Source organism: Mesocricetus auratus, unplaced genomic scaffold, assembly GCF_017639785.1.
Source record: "Mesocricetus auratus isolate SY011 unplaced genomic scaffold, BCM_Maur_2.0 Super-Scaffold_100066, whole genome shotgun sequence".
Taxonomy (NCBI): Eukaryota; Metazoa; Chordata; class Mammalia; order Rodentia; family Cricetidae; genus Mesocricetus; species Mesocricetus auratus.
Genome location: NW_024429235.1, coordinates 1,786,587 through 1,806,865, shown reverse-complemented (window position 1 = coordinate 1,806,865; position 20,279 = coordinate 1,786,587). Strand labels below are relative to the sequence as shown.

At 38.9% G+C, this 20,279-nt stretch overlaps 1 protein-coding gene across 2 annotated transcripts in view; it reads left to right on the top strand.

Annotated features, from left to right (window-relative positions):
* Positions 1-294: 294 nt before the first annotated feature.
* The window catches only part of LOC121136365 (olfactory receptor 18-like), a 39,084-nt gene continuing 19,099 nt past the window's right edge, over positions 295-20,279 (top strand). For both annotated transcript variants that reach the window (XM_040736697.1, XM_040736696.1), the window contains exon 1: positions 295-339. In XM_040736697.1, coding sequence (XP_040592631.1) covers positions 295-339 — 45 coding nt within the window. The remainder of the gene's footprint in view (positions 340-20,279) is intronic.

Genomic DNA, 20,279 nt, shown 5'->3' with positions numbered 1-20,279 from the left:
AGTGGTGAGGGCAGCATGTTGAAGTCTCCTATTATCAGTGTGTGAGATTTTATGTATGATTTGAGCCATTATAAGTTGGAGGAGAGATCTGGCACTAGTGAGATCTTCACAGATCTACAAGAATAACACCAGCTGGCATTAAGGCTACCTTAAATGCCCTCCCATAATAATGAGAATGATGACTACCTTATATGCCTTCCTATAGCTCTCATCCAGTGGCTGATGGAGGCAGAGGCAGACAACCACAGCTGTGAACCGAACTGAACTCCTGGAACCCAGTTGCAAAGAGGAGTGATGACCAAAGGAATCAAAGCAGGCTGGCGAAACCCACAAAAACAGGTGACCTAAACAAGGGGGAACACATGGTCCCCAGACTGATGACTGAGGGGCCAGCATGGGACTGATCCAGACATCCCTCCCGCTGCATCTGGGTGACAGAGAAGAGGTCTTGGCAGTCTGTGGGTCCTTGGAGAGTGGAGCAGTATTTATTCCTGGCATACAGGCAGACCCTGAGAACCAATACTATGTGGAGGGATGCTCTCTCAGCTTGGACACATGGGGAAGAATCTAGGCCCTTCACAGGATGATGTGACAGACTCTGAAAATCCCTCATGGAAGCCCTTGCCTTCCCTGGGGAGCGGAAGGGGGATGTAGTGGGAGGATTGGGGATTAAGGGAAGAGGGGAGGAAGAGGGAACTGTGAGTAACATGTGTAAAATGTTAAATAAGAAATATGAAAAAAGATATTAGGATTGCTACACCAGCTTGTTTCTTGGGTCCATTTGATTGGAAAATCTTTTCCTAAGTCTTTACTCTGAGGTAGTGCCTGTCTTTGATGTTGAGATGTGTTTCTTGTATGCAGCAGAAGGATGGGGTTTCTGTGTTTTCTTTATTGATTCAATTTCTGTTCTCAAGGGTTGGACTGCTTGGGTTTTTTCCTTCACTTGTTTGTTTTTTCTTGACTCTCTTTAGATTCTTCAAGAGATTTGTTTATTTCTTCAATTTTTTTCATTTGTTTTTTTTCTTTTATTTCTTTAAGGGATTTCTTCTTTTCCTCTTTGAGGGTCTCTATTATCTTCATAAAATAATTTTTAAGGTCTTTCTCTTCTGCTTCATGTATGTTGTGCTTTTCAGGTCTTTCTGGTGTGGAGTCTCTAGATTCTGGTGGAGTCATATTGGTCTTTCTATAGCTGAATGTGTTCCTCATCCTCCCATCCCTTCTTTGGGTGGGTGCAGGTGGGATCTCTCTGTCACCACTGGTCTCACTGAAGCTAGACATGCAGGTGTGGGAAGTTCTGGGGTTGGGTTCTGGAATGACTCAAGTATTTCCTGTGTGGGCAGGTGCTATTGATGCCAGGAGCAGGCCCAAGGAAGATGGAGGGAGCAGGTAATGGGAGGAGAAGGGTTCCCCAGATGAACCCTATCTCACCTGAACCTGGGTGCGCAGGTGTGGGCTACCTATCTATTTTTTAAATACTTTATTTAACTTTGTTTTATGTGCATTGGTGTAAGGATGTCAGATACCCTGGAACTGGAGTTGCAGACAGGTGTGAGCTGCCATGTGGGCTCTGGGAATAGAACCTGGGTTCTCTGGAAGAACAGCCAGTGCTCTTAACTACTGAGCCATCTCTCTAGGCCCCTACCTGTCTATCTTTGTGCGGATACCAAGCTGTTTCCAGGACTATAGCTCTATAATAAAGTTTGAAGTCACAGATGGTGATGCTTCTGGAAGTTCCTGTATTGTTCAGGGTTGTTTTGGCTTTCCTGGGTCTTTTGTCTTCCCATATAAAGTTGAGAACTGTTCTTTCAACTTCTGTGAAGAATTGTGCTGGGATTTCAATGGGGATGGCATTGAATCTGTACATTGCTTTTGGTAAGATTGCCATTTTTACTATGTTGATCCTACCTATCCAAGAGCATGGGAGATCGTTCCATTTTCTGGTATCTTCTTTAATTTCTTTCTTTAAAGACTCAAAGTTCTTGCGATACAGGTCTTTCACTTGTTTGGTTAGCATTACCTCAAGGTATTTCATGTTGTTTGTGACAATTGTAAAGGGTAATGTTTCTCTGATTTCTCTCTCAGCCCATTTATTGTCTGTATATAGTAGGGCTACTGATTTTCTTGAGTTGGTCTTGTATCCTGCCACTTTGGTGAAAGTGTTTGTCAATTGTAGGAGTTTCCTGGTAGAGTTTGTTTTGGTCACTTTTGTAAACTATCATATCATCTGCAAATAGCGAAAGTTTGACGTCTTCCTTTCCAATTTGTATCCCCTTGATCTGTTTTTGTTGTCTTATTGCTCTAGCTAGAACTTCAAGTACAATATTGAACAATCCTTGTCTTGTTCCTGATTTTAGAGGAATCACGTTGTATTTCTCTCCATTTAGTTTGATGCTGGCTATTGGTTTGCTGTATATTTCTTTTATTATGCTTAGGTATGTCCCTGTTATCAAAGATCTCTCTAGGACCTATATCATGAAGGGTTGTTGGATTTTGTGAAGGGCTTTTTCAGCATCTAGTGAGATTATCATGTAGTTTTTCCTTTGTTGTTTGTTTATATGTTGGATTACATTGATAGATTTTCTTATGTTGAACCATCACTGCATCCCTGGGATGAATGTTTTGGATTCAGTTTGCCACTATTTTATTGAGTTATTTTTGCATCAATGTCCATGAGTGATATTAGTCTGTAGTTCTCTTTCTTAGTTGTGTCTTTGTGTGACTTGTGTACCAAATAGCCTTGTAAAAAGGATTTGGCAATGACCCTTGTGTTTTTGTTGTGTGGAGCATTTTGAGGAGTACTGGTATTAGCTCTTCTTTGAATTTCTGATAGATTTCTGCAGTGAAACCATCTATCCTTGGGCTTTTTTGATTGGGAGACTTTTGATGACTACTTCTATTTCATTAGTGGTTATAGCTCTGTTTAAATTGTTTATCTGTTCTTCATTTAATTTTGGTAAGTGATATCTATCCAGGAAGTTGTCCATTTCCTTTAAATTTTCGAATTTTGTGGAGTACAGGTTTTCAAAGTATGACCGGATGATTCTCTTGATTCCCTCAGTATCATTGTTATGTCTCCCTTTTCATTTCTGTATTTGTTAATTTGCATGTTCTCTCTTTGCCCTTTGTTTACTTTGGATAAAGATTTGTCCATCTTGTTGATTTTCTCGAAGAACCAACTCTTCATTACAGCTATTCTTTGTATTGTTTTTTTTGTTTCTACTTAATTGATTTCAGCCCCCCAATTTGATTATTTCCTGATGTCTACTCCTCTGGGGTGAGTTTGTTTCTTTTTTTCTAGAGCTTTCAGTTGTGCTGTTAATTCTCTAGTGTGACTATTCTCCCGTTTCTTCCTGTGGGCACTTAGTGCTATGAACTTTCTTCCTAGTACTGCTTTCAAAGTGTCCTATAAGCTTGGGTATGTTATGTCTTCATTTTCATTGAATTCAAGGAAATGTTTAATTTCTTTCTTTATTTCTTACTTGACTCAGAAATGGTGCATTTGCGAATTGTTCAATATTCAAGAGTTTGTAGGGTTTTGTAATTTGTGCAATTGATTTGTAACTTTAAAGCATGGTGGTCTGAGAAGATACAGGTAGTTATTCCATTTTTTTTGTACTTGTTGAGGTTTATTTCTGAGTACGTGATCGATTTTAGAGAAGGTTCCATATGGTGCTGGGAAGATATTTTTTTTTGTGTTTGGATGGAATGTTATATAGATGTCTGTTAAACTCAATCAGGTCATAACTTCTGTTAGTTCCTTTGTTTGTTAAGTTTCTGCTTGGTGGTCCTGCAACCTAGTGAGAGTGGGGTGTTAAAGTATTCCACTATAACTGTGTGAGGTCTTATGTATGATTTGAGTTTTAGTAATGTTTCTTTTATGGTTGTGGGTGCCTTTGTATTTGGGATATAGATGTTCAGAATTGAGACTTCTTCCTGAAGGATTTTTTTCCTGTGATGAATATGAAATGATCTTCTTCATCTGTTTTGATTGACTTTAGTTTGAAGTCTAATTTATTAGATATTAGGATAGCTACACCAGCTTGTTTCTTGGATCCATTTGATTGAAATCTTATCCCAACCCTTTACTTTGAGGTTTTGTCTGTCTTTGAAGTTGAGACTTTTTATGCATGTCACTTTCAGTTCCCTCTCCCTCCCCTCCTCCTCCACCCTCCAATACTTCCAACCTCTCACCCCCACTCTGACAAGACTGTGCTGGAGAATCCCACATAAACAGCTCACCTGAACACTTGAGAGCTCACAGACCCCAGTCTGACAACTGGAGAACCAGCATAAGACTGAACCAGATACCCTGAATGTGGGTGTCAGTTGGGGGCCATGGGAAGTCTATGGGATTTCTGATAGTGGAACCAGTGTTTGTCCCCACTACACAAATGGACTTTTGGAGCCCATTCTCCATGGAGGGATACTCAGCACAGATACATGGAGGAGGGTCTAGGCCCTTCCTCAAGTGATGTGACAGACTTTGATGATCTTCCATGGAAGACCTCACCCTCCCTGGGGAGTGGAGGGGTGGTGGGATGAGGGTGTAGGTGGGGGGCATGGGAGGGAGAGGAAACCGGATTGATATATAAAATAAGATTGTCTCTAAATTAAACAAATACATAAAAATATATGAATATTAATAAAATTTAATGAAAAAAGACGAGTATCAGCTCAAAGAAAATATATTCAGCAAAATCATTGAAGAAAACTTTTCCAACCTAAAGAAGGAAATGCCTATGTAGATACAAGAAGCTTACAGAACACCAAATATACTGGAACAAAACCAAAACAAAACAATCCTTCAATCGACATTATAATCAAAACACAATATATACCCAATAAAGAAAGGATATTAAGAACTGCAAAGGAAAAAGGTCAAGTAACCTATAAAGGCAGACTCATCAGAATAACACCTGACTTCTCAATGGAGACTCTAAAAGCAAGAAGGTCCTGGATATACATTATCCAAACTCTAAGAGACTATGCATGCCAACCCAGATGACTATACCCAGCAAAACTTTTAGTCATTATAGATGGAGAAAACAAGATACTCCATGACAAAACCAGATTTAAATAATACCCATCCACAAATCCAGCCCTACATAAAGCACTTGAAGGAAAACTCCAAGGAGATTAGTGGTACCCAGGAAAACACAGGCAATAGATAATACTACACCAGAAAATCCTAAAGGGAACACACACACATACACACATACACACACACAGACACACACACAAACACACACACACCAAAAATTAACATAATCATCATTCACTGGTCATTGATATCTCTTAATATCAATGGGCTCAACTAGCCTGTAAAAAGACACAGGCTTTGGAGATCCACCATGGAGGGCCTCACCCTTCCTGGGGATCAGAGTAGAGATTGGGTGGGGGACTGGGTAGCCTGGTGGAGAAAGATGGGGAGGAGGGGAGGAAGAGGGAGCTGGGATTGACATGTGAAACAAGCTTGTTTCTAACTTAAATTAAAAAAGAAAGAAAGAAAGACACAGGCAAACAGAATGGATATGAAAACAGAAACCATCCTTCTGCTGCATATAAGAAACACACCTCAACTTCAAAGACAGACATTTCTTCACAGAAAAGGGGTGGGAAAAGACTTTCCAAGCAAATGGATTTAAGAAGCAAGCTGGTGTACCTATCCTAACAATCTAACAAAAGAGACTTCAAACTAAAGGTAATAAAGAGGTGATAATGGCAATTTCACATTCATCACAGGAAAAATCCATCAAGATGATGTCTCAATTCTGAACATGTATACCCAAAATACAAGGTCACTCACATTCATAAAAGGAACATTAGTAAAGCTTAAATCACACATCAGATACAAAACAACTGGAATAACCCCCATATTCTATCATATCACCATGGCTTAAAGTTCAACAACAATATTAATTCCAGAAAGCCAACAAACACACACATGGAAATTGAGCAATGCTCAATTGAATCACCCCTGGGTCAAGGAAGAAATAAAGAAATTAAAGACTTCAATGAAAATGAAATTGCAACATACCCAAACCTATGGGACACTATGAAAGCAGTGCTAAGAGGAAAGTTCATAGCACTAAAGCCTACATAAAGAAATTGGAGAAATCCCACACTATCAAATTAAGAAAACACCTGAAAGCTCTAAAACAAAAAGAAGCAAACTCACCCCAGAGGAGTAGATGCCAGGAAATAATCAAATTGAGGCCTGAAATCAATAAGATAGAATCAAAGAGACTAATAGAAAGAATCAATGAAACAGAGTTATTTCTTTGAGAAAATCAACAAGACAGACAAACCCTTATCCAAACTAATCAAAAGGCAAGAGAGAATCTCCAAATCAACAAAATCAGAAATAAAAAGGGGGACATAACAACAGATACTGAGGAAATACAGAGAATAATCAGATCATACTTCAAAAACCTGTACTCCACAAAATTGGAAAATTTAAAAGAATTGGACAGTTTTCTCGATAGGTCTCACACTCTAAAATTATATCAAGACCAGATAAACAATTTAAATAGACATATAATCTCTAAGGGAATAGAAGTAGTCATCAAAAGTATCCCATCCCTCAAAACAAAACAAAACAAAAGAAAACAACAAAAACTCCAGGCCAAGATGGCTTCAGTGCAGAATTCTATCAAAATTTCAAAGAAGACCTAACTCCAATACTCTTCAAATTGTTGCACACAATAGAAACAGAAGGAACATTGCCAAATACTTTTTTAATGGGGCTACAGCAACCCAATACCTGAACCACACCAAGATATAGCAAAGAAAGAAAACTAAGACCCATCTCCCTCATGAATATTGATGCAAAAATACTCAATAAAATACTGGCAAACCAAATCCAAGAGCACATAAAAAATGATTTGAATTCATTGATTAACCTGTCTGTTGATCAGATCTGTCTCTTCATCCCAGAGATTCAAGGTTTGTTCAACATATGGAAATCTGTCCATGTAATCCAGCATATAAACAAACTTAAAGAAAACCACATGATCATCTCATTAGATGTTGGAAGCCTTCAACAAAATCCAACACCCATTCATGATAAAGGTCTTGAAGAGATCAGGGATACAAGGAACACATCTAAACACATCTAACAAAATCAATATACAGCAAGCTGAGAGCCAACATCAAATTAAATAGGGAGAAACTCAAAGAGATTCCACTAAAATTAGGAACAAGACAAGGCTGTTCAGCCTTTCCATATTTCTTCAATATATTATTTGAAGTTCTAGCTAGAGCAATAAGACACCAAAAGGATATCAGGATATCAAGGGGGTATCCTGGAAAAGAAGAATTTAAACTATCACTATTTACATCATATATATATATATATCATGTATATACCATATATATATATGATAGTATATATAAGCGACCCCCAAATATCTACCCAAGAACTCCTGCAGCTGATAAACACCTTCAGTAATGTTGCAGGATACAGGGTTAACTAAAATAAATCAGTATCGCTTATATACACAAATGATAATTGGACTGAGAAAGAAATCAGAGAAACATCACCCTTTACAATAGCCACAAACAACATAGAATATCTTGGGGTACCTCTAACCAAACAAGTGAAAGACCTGTATGACAAGAACTTTAAGTCTCTAAAGAAAGAAATTGAAGAGGATATCAGAAAATGGAAAGATCTTCCATGCTCTTGGATAGGTAGGATCAGCATAATAAAAATGACAATCCTACTAAAAGCAATCTACAAATTCAATGCAATCCCCATAAAATCCCAGCACAATTTTTCATAGACCCGGAAAGAACAATACTCAATTTCATATGGAAAAACAAAAAGCCCAGAATAGCCAAAACAATCCTGTACAATAAAGGAACTTTCAAAGGCATTATCATTGATGAGTTCAAACTAGAGATATAGTCATAAAAACAGCTTGATATTGGCATAAAAACAGACAGGTTGATCAATGAATTCAAATGAAAAGCCCTGATATTAATCCTCACACAAATGAACACCTGATTTTTGACAAAGAAGTCAAAATGGTACAATGGATAAAAGAAAACCTCTTCAACAAATTGTGCTGGCTTAACTGAATGTCAACCTGCAGAAGACTGCAAATAGATCCATATCTATCATCAAGCACAAAACTCAAATCCAAATGGATCAAGGACCTCAACATAAATTTAGCTACATTACCTGATTGATGAGAAAGTTGGAAGTACCCTTGGCCTAGGAGAATTTTCTAGCATAGACACTGAAAACAACAATTAATAAATGGGACCTCCTGAAACTGAAAAGCTTCTGTATGTCAAAGGACACAGTCAATAAAACAAAATGGTAGCCTACATAATGGGAAAAGATCGACTTCTGCCCACACTCAGGGCAGAGGGCTGAGGTGAGCACCATGTGCCCATGTTAGACCTGATTTCCTCCCGCTTTCCCTCTTTCAGATCCCCTGGCTTGGAGACAGCAGCCAGGTCAAATCCCCCCAACCCTGATGGATGACCAAGGGACCAGGAGCCTGAGAGAGAGAGAGAGCTTTTCACCTCTGCCCATACTCAGGGCAGAGGCCAGAGGCCAGACAGCAGATGCCAGAGAATATTGGATTTGCTTACACCCACCAAAAGGGAACCCTGGTTGCCTACACACCAGGAGATGAAGAGACTCTTTCTACACCCACTGGAAGAAGTGATGGGGAAGAGGCAGTATAAGAACACACTCAGCAACAGAAAAACAAATATGACACCACCAGAGTCTAGAGAATCTACACCAGTAAGACCTGAACACCCCAATGCAGATGAAGCAGAAGGGAATGACCTTAAAAACACCTTCATGAAAGTGATAGAGGCTCTCAAAGAGGATGTGAGAAAATCCCATAAAGAAATGGAAGAAAAAACTAACCAAAAATGCAAGCAACAGAAGAAAAAACAAACCAAAAATTCCAACAAATGGAAGAAAGGGAGAGGATGTGGAGAAAGGGGAACACTTGTCCGTTGCTGGTGGGAGTGCCAACTTGTACAGTCACTTTGGAAATCAGTATGGAGATTCCTCAGAAAAATGGGAATAACCAACAGAATAAAAGAGATGGAAGAGAGAATCTCAGGTGTTGAAGATACACTAGGAGAAATTGATTAATTGACCAAAGAAAATCTTAAGTCCAACAAAATCCTAACACAAAATATCCAGGAAATATGGGACATCATGAAAAGACCAAAGCTAAGAATAATAGGTATACAAGAAAGTGAAGAAAACCTCCTCAAAGGGGCAGAAAATATATACAACAAAATCATAGAAGAAAATTTTCTCAACCTAAAGAAAGACATGCCAATGAAGGTACAAGAAGCTTACAGAACACCAAATACAGTGGATCACAAAAATGTCCCCTAGCCACATAATAATCAAAACACCAAACATACAGAATAAAGAATGAATATTAAGAGCAGCTAAGTAAAAAGATCAAGTAACATATAAAGGCAGACCTATCAGAATTACATCTGACTTCTCCATGGAAACTCTGAAAGCCAGAAGGTCCTGGATAGATATTCTACCAACAGTAAGAGACCACAGATGCCAGCCCAGACTTCTATAACCAGGAAAGCTTTCAATTGCTATAGATGGAGAAAACAAGATATTCCATGACAAAACCAGATTTAAACACTACGTATCCAGTAACCCAGCCATACAGAAAGTTCTGGAAGGAAAACCCCAACCAAAGGGAGTTAACTACAACCAGAAAAACATAGGCAATAGATAATCCCAACTTACCAACAGCCAAAAGAAAAAAGGGGTGAAATTTCACACATAATTCCACCACCAACAACCATTCAAAATCAAAGAAGAATGAGCAATCAATGGTCATTAATATCCCTCAACTATAATGGCCTTAATTCACCCATAAAAAGACACAGGCTAGCAGAATGGATTAGAAGACAGAACCCATCCTTCTGCTGCATACAAGAAACACACCTCACCCTCAAAGACAGACATTACCTGAGAGTTAAAGGTTGGGAAAAATTTCCAATCAAATGGACCCAAGAAACAAGCAGGGGTAGCAATCCTAATATCTAACAAATTAGACTTTAAAATTAAACCAATCAAAAGACATGAAAGAGGTCATTACATACTCATCACAGGCGAAATCCACCAAGATCAAGTGTCTATCCTGAATATCTACACCCCAAATACAAAGGCATCCACATTCATAAAAGAAACATTACTAAAACTTAAATCACATATAAAGCCCCAAACACTTATAGTGGGAGATTTCAACAGACCACTCTCACCACTAGACAGGAATACCAGACAGAATCTCAACAAAGAAACAAAGGGTCTAATAGAAGTAATGACCCAACTGGGATTAACAGACATCCATAGAACATTCCATCCACATAAAAAAGGATATACCTTCTTCTCACCACCACATGGAACCTTCTCAAAAATCAACAACATACTTGGCAATATATCAAACCTCAGCAGCTTCAAAAATATTGGAATAACTCCATGCATCTTATCAGACCACTATGCTTTAAAATATAATTCAACAATAATACAAATTGCAGAAAACCTACAAACTCTTGGAAATTGAACGATGCACAACTGCACCATTCCTGGGTCAAAGAAGAAATAACAAAAGAAATTAAAGACTTCCTAGAATTCAATGAGAATGAAGACACAACATCCCCAAACCTATGGGGGACTTTGAAAGCAATGCTATGGGGGGAAGCTCATAGCACTAAGTGCCCACATGAAGAAACTGGAGAATAGTTATACTAGAGAATTAACAGCACAGCTGAAAGCTCTAGAACACAAAGAAGTAAACTCCCCCAGGAGGAGTAGATGCCAGGAAATAATCAAATTGAGGGATGAAATCGATATAGCAGAAACTAGGAAAACAATACAACGAATCAATGCAACGAAGAGTTGGTTCTTTGAGAAAATCAACAAGATAGAGAAACCTTTGTCCAAACTTACCAAACATCAGAGAGTGAACATGCAAATTAACAAAATCAGAAATGAAAAGGGGAACATAACAATGGACTCTGAGGAAATTCAGAGAATCATCAGGTCATACTTTGAAAACCTGTACTCCACAAAATTCGAAAATTGAAAGGAAATGGATGACTTCCTGGATAGCTATCACTTGCCAAAATTAAATCAAGAACAGATAAGCAATTTAAATAGACCTATAACCCCTATGGAAATAGAAGCTGTCATCAAAAGTCTCCCAACCAAAAAAAAAAACCCAGGTCCAGATGGCCTCAGTGCAGAATTCTACCAGAAGTTCAAAGAACAGCTTATACCAGTTCTTCTCAAAGTATTCCATGCAATAGAAGCAGAAGGGTCTTTACCAAACTCTTTCTACAAGGCTTCAATAACCTTGATCCCCAAGCCACACAAAGACACAACTAAGAAAGAGAACTTCAGATCTATATCCCTCATGAACATTTATCCAAAAATACTCAATAAAATACTGGCAAATCAGATCCAAGAACACATGAAAACAATCATTCACCACGATCAAGTAGGTTTCATTCCAGGGATGCAGGGATGGTTCAGCATACGAAAACCCATCAGTGTAATCCACCATATAAGCAAGATGAAAAACCAAAATCACATGATCATCTCACTAGATGCTGAAAAAGCCTTTGACAAAATCCAACACCCCTTCATGATAAAGGTCTTGGAGAGATCTGGGATAACAGGAATATACCTAAACATAATAAAAGCTATATACAGCAAACCAACAGCCAACATCAAACTAAATGGACAGAAACTCAACACAATTCTTCTAAAATCAGGAACAAGACAAGGTTGTCCACTCTCTCCATACCTTTTCAACAGTGTACTTGAAGTTCTAGCCATTGCCATACGACAACAAAAGGGCATCTAGGGGATACAAATTGGGAAGGAAGAGGTCAAACTTTCACTATTTGCAGATGATATGATAGTTTACATAAATGACCCAAAGAACTCTACCAGGGCACTCTTACAGCTGGTTAACACCTTCAGCAAAGTGGCAGGCTACATGATCAACTCAAGAAAATCAGTAGCCCTACTATATACAGATGATAAAAGGGCTGAGAAAGAAATCACCCTTTACAATTGCCACAAACAACATAAAATACCTTGGGGTAATGCTAACTAAACAAGTGAAAGCTCTGTAACACAAGAACTTTGAATCTTCAAAGAAAGAAATTAAAGAAGCCCTCCGAAAATGGAAAGATCTCCCATGCTCTTGGGTAGATAGGAGCAATGTAGTAAAAATGGCAATCCTGCCAAAAGCAATCTACAGATTCAATGCTATCCCCATTAAAATCCCAGTACAATTCTTCCCAGGCCTTGAAAGAACAATAATCAATTTTGTATGGAAAAACAAAAGACCCAGGATAGCCAAAACAACCCTGTTAAACACGGCAACGTCCGGAGGCATCACCATCCCTGACCTCAAGCTCTATTATAGAGCTATAGACCTGAAAACAGCTTGGTATTGGCACAAAATTAGACAGGAAGACCAATGGAATCCAATTGAAAACCCTGACATTAACCCACACAAGTATGAACATCTGATCTTTGACAAAGAAGCTAAAAATATAAAATGGAAAAAAAGAAAGCATCTTCAACAAATGGTGCTGGCATAACTGGAGGCTGGCATGTAGAAGAATGCGGATCCATCCTTGTTTATCACCATGCACAAAACTTAAGTCCAAATGGAACAAAGAACTCAACATAAATCCAGCGACACTGAACCTCTTAGAAGAGAAAGTGAGAGATACTCTTCAATGAGTTGGTACAGGAGACAGCTTCCTGAACATAACACCAGTAGCACAGACAGTGAGATCAATGATTAATAAATGGGACCTCCTGAAAGTAAGAAGCTTCTGTAAGGCAAAGGACACAGTCAGCAAGACAAAAAGCAGCCCACAGAATGGGATAAAATATTCACTAACCCCACATCTGACAGAGGGTTGATCGCCAAAATATACAAAGAACTGAAGAAGCAAGTCTCAAAAACACCATAGGATCCAATTAAAAAGTGGGCTGCAGAACTAAACAGAGAATTTTCAATAGAGGAGTCTAAAATGGCTGAGAGGCACATGAGAAAGTGCTCAACATCCTTAGCCATCCAGGAAATGCAAATCAAAACAACTCTGAGATACCATCTTACTCCTGTCAGAATGGCTAAAATCAAAAACACCAATGACAATTTATGCTGGAGAGGATGTGGTAAAAGGGGAACACTCCTCCATTGCTGGTGGGAGTACCAACTTGTTCAGTCATTTTGGAAATCAGTATGGAGAGTCCTCAGAAAAATGGCAATAAACCTACCATAAGACACAGCAACTCCACTCTTAGGCATACAGCCAAAAGATGCCCATTCATACAACAAGGATGTCTGTTCCACTATGTTCATAACAGCATTATTTGTAATAGCCAGAACTTGGAAGCAACCTAGATGCCCCTCAACTGAAGAGTGGATAGAGAAAATGTGGTACATTTATACAATGGAGTACTATTCAGCAGAAAAAAAAAACAATGGAATCTTGAAATTTGCAGGCAAATGTATGACTCTAGAAGAAACCATCCTGAGTGAAGTAACCCAGTCACAAAAGAGATACATGGCATGTGCTCTCTCATATATGGAATTTAGACATAGATCTGGGGAGTGCCAGTCTACAATCCCATGGCCAGAGTGTCTGGGAAACAGAAGCTTCAATCAGTGGCTGATGGAACAGGAGGCAGACTCCCATGGCTAAGCACTGAGCTGAACTCAAGAAAGCCAGTAACAGAGAGGGAGGACTGATGACCAAGTGATTAAGACTCGGCTGGTTTAACCCCCAGAAACAGCTGACCTGACAAGGGTTAACTTTTGAATCCCAGGGTGATGCCTGGGAATCCATCATCGGACTGATCAAGACCCCTTTAATAGGGGTATCAGTGAGGAGGCCTAGGTAATCTATTGAGCCTTGGGCAGTAGACCAGTATTTATCCAGATTATACACATGGACTTTGGACTCCCATCCAACAATGTGAGATGCACTCCCACCCTGTACTCTTGGGGGTGGGTCTAGGCACTGCCCTGGATGAAATGACAGACTCTGGACACCCCCATGGAGGGCCTCACCCTTCCTGGAGAAATGAGGGCTTATTGGGGGAGGTTGGGGAGTATACACGGGAGGAAGGTAGGGAAACAGAGAGGGACCTGGAACTGACTTGTGAAGCAACCTTGTTTGTGATCTAAATTTAAATTTAAAAATAAATAATAAAAAAAGAAAAAATGGGTGGAATTCCACACACAATTCCACCACCACCAACCATTCCAAATCAAAGAAGAATGAGCAATCAATGGTCATTAATATCCCTCAATAGTAATGGTCGTAACTCACCCATAAAAAGACACAGGCTAACAGAATGGATTCGAAGACAGAACCCATCCTTCTGTTGAGTACAAAAAACACACCTCAGCCTCAAAGACAGACATTACATCAGAGTTAAAGGTTGGGAAAAGATTTTTCAATCAAATGGACCCAAGAAAAAGCAGGGGTAGCAATTCTAATACCTAACAAATTAGACTTAAAATCAATCAAAAGAGATGAAGGAGGTCATTATATACTCATCACAGGAGAAATCCACCGAGATGAAGTTGCAATTCTGAACATCTATGCCCCAAAGGCATCCACTTTCGTAAAAAAAAATTACCAAAACTCAAATCACATATAAAGCCCCACACACTTATAGTGGGAGAAGTCAACACCCTACTCTCACCACCAGACAGGAATACCAGACAGAAACTTAAGAAAGAAGCAACAGGTCTAATAGAAGTGATGACCCAATTGGGATTAACAGACACTTATAGATCATTCCATCCAAATAAAAAAAGAATATACCTTCTTCTCACCACCAAATGGAACCTTCTCAAAAATCGACCACATATTTGGCAACATATCAAACCTCAACAGGTTCAAAAAAGTTGGAATAAGACAGGAAAGGCATCAGCCCTTCCAGGCCCCAACCTCCAATGACCTCAGCTTCAGGTGAGCTTGAGTCTCCATGGATCCACTCCCTATCCCAGCCCAACACCCATCCCCTCAATCTTCCAGGGGCCTGCTCCTGGCATCCAGAAGACCCACCCACACAGGAAAGGCATCAGCCCTTCCAGGCTCCAATCTCTGGCGCCCCCAAGCTTCAGCTTCAGGAAGGAAGGAGACCAGTGGAGACGGAAAGACCCCACCAGCACCCACTGGAAGAAGAGATGGGAAGAAGACAGAATAAGAGCTCACTCAGCAATAAAAACACCAACATGACCCCACCAGAATCTAGGGATCCAACGCCAGCAAGACCCCGAAAAGCACTACATAGACTAAGCAGAGGGGCCAGACCTTAAAAATTATTTCATGAAGATGATGGAGACCCTCAAAGAAGAAACGAGGAAATCCCTTAAAGAAATAGAAGAAAAAACAAACAAAAAATCCATGCAATGGGGGAAAAATTCAAGAAATAAACAAATCTCTCAAAGAATCTAAAGAGCACCAAGAGAAAACAACCAAAAAAATGAAGGAAACAACTCAAACAGTTGAAGGATTGAAAGGTGAAATAGAAACGACAAAGAAAACACAGAATGAAGGGATGCTGGAAACAGAAAAGCTGGGTAAACGATCAGGAACTACAGATGCAAGAATTACCAATAGAATATAAGAGATAGAAGAGAGAATCTCAGGTGTTGAAGACTCATTAGAGGATATAGAGTCGTCAACCAAAGAAAATCTCAAAACCAACAAATCCTTAACACAAAATATCCAGGAAATATGGGACACCGTGTAGAAGCCAAACCTGAGAATAATAGGTATAGAAGAAGGCCAAGAAATACAACTCAAAGGTACAGAAAACATATTCAACAAAATCATAGAAGAAAACTTCCCTAACCTAAAGAAAGATATGCCTATGAAAATACAAGAATCTTACAGAACACCAAATAGCCTGGACCAGAAAAATAAGTCACCTTGCCATATAATAATCAAAACATCAAACCTATAGAGTAAAGAGAAAATATTAAGAGCAGCTAAAGAAAAAGGCCAAGTAACATACAAAGGCAGACCTATCCGAATTACACCTGACTTCTCAATGGAAACGATGAAAGCCAGCAGATCCTGGACAGATGTCCTACAAAAGCTAAGGGAACAAGGATGCCAGCCCAGACTACTATATCCAGCAAAGCTTTTAATTACCATAGATGGAGAAAACAAAATATTCCCTGACAAAGCCAGATTTAAACAATACGTATCCATGAATCCAGCTCTACAGAAAATGCTAGAAGGAAAACCTAGATCCAAGGAAGATAACTACATTCACAAAGACACAGGCAATATATAATTCCACTTTACAAAACACCAAAAGAAAAAGGGAAGAGAAACTACACAAAATAACTTCACTACCGATAAATCAAGCACAAACAAGAATCATCAATCAATGGTCATTAATATCCCTCAATGTCAACGGCCTCAACTTGCCTATAAAAAGACACAGACTAGCAGAATGGATACGAAGACAGAACCCTTCCTTCTGCTGCATACAAGAAAAACATCTCAACATCAAAGACAGACGTTATCTCAGAGTAAAGGGTTGGAAAAAGATCTTCCAATCAAACAGTCCCAAGAAACAAGCAGATGTAGCAATACTAATATCTAACAAATTAGACTTCAAATTAAAATAAAAAAGAGATGAAGAAGGACACTTCATATTCATCAAAGGGAAAGTACATCAAGATGAAGTCTCAATTTTAAACATCTACGCCCCCAATACAAAGGCACCTACATTCGTGAAAGAAACATTACTAAAGCTCAAAATGCACATAAAAACTCACACACTAATAGTAGGAGACTTCAACACTCCGCTCTCACCGCTAGACAGGACCTCCAGACAGAAACTTAACAAAGAAACAAAAGAACTAATAGAAGTTATGACCCAACTGGGTTTAACAGACATCTATAGAATATTCCACCCAAATACAAAGGGATATACCTTCTTCTCTGTACCACATGGAACCTTCTCTAAAATTGACCACATAATAGGTAACATAGCAAATCTCCACAGATACAAAAAAATTGGAATAACCCCCTGTATCTTATCAGACCACCATGCATTAACATTAGAATTCAACAATAACACAAATCGCGGAAAGCCTACAAACTCAAGGAGATTGAACAATGTACAATTGCACCATCCCTGGGTAAACGAAGAAATAAAAAAAGAAATTAAAGACATCCTTGATTTCAATGAGAATGAAGACACAACATACACAAACTTATGGGACACTTTGAAAGCAGTGCTGAGAGGAAAGTTTATAGCACTAAGTGCCCACATGAAAAAACTGGAGAACAGTCATACTAGAGAATTAATAGCACAGCTGAATGTTCTAGAACAAAAAGAAGCAAACTCCCCCAGGAGGAGCAGACGCCAGGAACAATCAAATTGAGTGCGGAAATCAATCAAGTAGAAACTGGGAAAACACTGAGTAGAATCAATGAAACAAAGAGTTGGTTCTTTGAGAAAATCAACAAAATAGACAAACCTCTGTCCAAACTAACCAAAAGACAGAGAGAGAGCATGCTATTTAACAAAATCAGATATGAAAAAGGGGACATAACAACGGACTCTGAGGAAATCCAGAGAATCATCAGGGCATACTTTGAAAATCTGTACTCCACAAAATTTGAAAATTTAAAGTAAAAGAACAATTTCCTGGATAGATATCATTTGCCAAAACTAAATCTGGAGCAGATAAACAATCGAAACAGACCTATAACCACTAATGAAATAGAAGCAGTCATCAAAAGTCTCCCAAACAAAAAAAGCACAGGCCCAGATGGCTTCAGTGCAGAATTATACCAGAAATTCAAAGAAGAGCCAATTCCAATACTCCTCAAAGTATTCCACACAATTGAAGCAGGAGGCTCACTGCCAAACTCTTTCTATGAGGCTACAATTACCTTGATACCCAAGCCACACAAAGACACAACTAAGAAAGAGAACTGTAGAACAATTTCCCTCATGAACATCGATGCAAAAATACTCAATAAAATACTCGCAAACCGGATTCAAGAACACATCAGAAAAATCATCCACCATGATCAAGTAGGCTTCATCCCAGGAATGCAGGGATGGTTCAACATTAGAAAATCTATCAATGTAATCCACAATATTAACAAACTGTGAAAGAAAAACCACATGATCATCTCACTAGATGCTGAAAAAGCCTTTGACAAAATCCAGCACCCCTTAATGATAAAGGTCCTAGAGAGATCAGTGATAACAGGAACGTACCTGAATATAATAAATGCAATATACATTAAACCAACAGTTAACATCAAACTAAATGGAGAGAAACTCAAAGCAATTCCTCTAAAATTAGGAACAAGACAATGCTGTCCACTCTCTCCATATCTCTTCAATATTGTACTTGAAATTCTAGCTACAGCAATAAGACAACAAAAGGAGATAAAGGGGATACAAATAGGAAAAGAAGAAGTCAAACTTTCATTACTTGCAGATGATATGATAGTTTACATAAGTGACCCAAAAAACTCCGCAAGGTTACTCCTAGAACTGATAAACACCTTCAGCAATGTGGTAGGATACAAGGTAAACTCAAAAAAATCAGTGGCCCTATGATATACAGATGATGAAGTGACTGAGAAAGAAATCAGAGAATCGTCACCCTTTACAATAGCCAAAAACAGCATCACATGTCTGGGGATAATGTTAACCAAGGAAGTGAAAGACCTGTATATCACGAACCTTGTGCCTTTAAAGACAGAAATCAAAGAAGATACCAGAAAATGGAAAGATCTCCCATGCTCTTGGATTGGTAGGATCAACATAATAAAAATGGCAATCTTGCCAAAAGCAGTCTACAGATTCAATGCAATCCCTATCAAAATTCCATCACAATTCTTCAAGGACCTGGAAAGAACATTAATCAACTTTATATGGAAAAACAAAAGGCCCAGGATAGTCAAAACAACCCTATACAATAGAGGAACTTCAGGAGGCATCACCATACCTGACTTCAAGCTCTATTATAGAGCTATAGTCCTGAAAACAGCTTGGTATTGGCACAAAAAAGGCAGGTAGACCAATGGAAGGGAATTGAAAGCCCTAATTTTAACCCGCACACCTATGAACACTTGATTTTTGACAAAGAAGCTAAAACTGTACAATGGAAAAAAGAAAGCATCTTCAACAAATGGTGCTGGCATAACTGGGTCCTGGTATGCAGGAGACTGCAGATAGATTTATGTTTATCGCCTTGTACAAAACTTAAGTCCAAATGGATCAAAGATCTCAACATAAATCCAGCCACACTGAAACTTTTAGAAGAGAAAGTGGGACATACTCTTCAACAAGTTGGCACAGGAGACCACTTCCTAAACATAACACCAGTGGCACAGACACTGAGATCGACAATTAACAAATGGGACCTCATGAAACTAAAAAGCTTCTGTATGGCAAAGGACACAGTCAATAAGACAAAAAGGCAGTGCACAGAATGGGAAAAGATATTCACTAACCGTACATCTGACAGAGGGCTAACCTCCATAATTTACAAAGAACTCAAGAAACAAGTCTCCAAAACACCATAGGATCCAATTAAAAGGTGGGGTACAGAGCTAAATAGAGAATTCTCAATAGAGGAGGCTAAAGTGGCCAAGAGACACTTAAGAAAGTGCTCAACATCCTTAGCCATCAGGGAAATGCAAATCAAAACAACTCTGAGATACCATCTTACTCCTGTCAGAATGGCTAAAATCAAAAACACCAATGACAATTTATGCTGGAGAGGATGTGGAGAGAGGGGACCACTCCTCCACTGCTGGTGGGAGTGCCAACTCGTACAGCCTCTTTGGAAATCAGTATGGCGATCCCTCAGGAAAATGGGAATTAATCTACCACAAGACCCAGCAATTCCACTCTTAGGCATATATCCAAATGAGGCAAATTCATACAAGAAGGACATCTGCTCCACTATGTTCATAGCGGCATATTTTGTAATAGCCAGAACCTGGAAGCAACCTAGATGCCCCTCATCTGAAGAATGGATAGAGAAAATGTGGTACATTTACACAATAGAGTATTACTCAGCAGAAAAAAACCAATGGAATCTTGAAATTCGCAGGTAAATGGATATCACTGGAAGAAACCATCTTGAGTGAGGTAACCCAGGCACAAAAAGACAAACATGATATGTATTCACTCATATATGGATTTTAGACATGGATCAGGATACTGTCAGTCT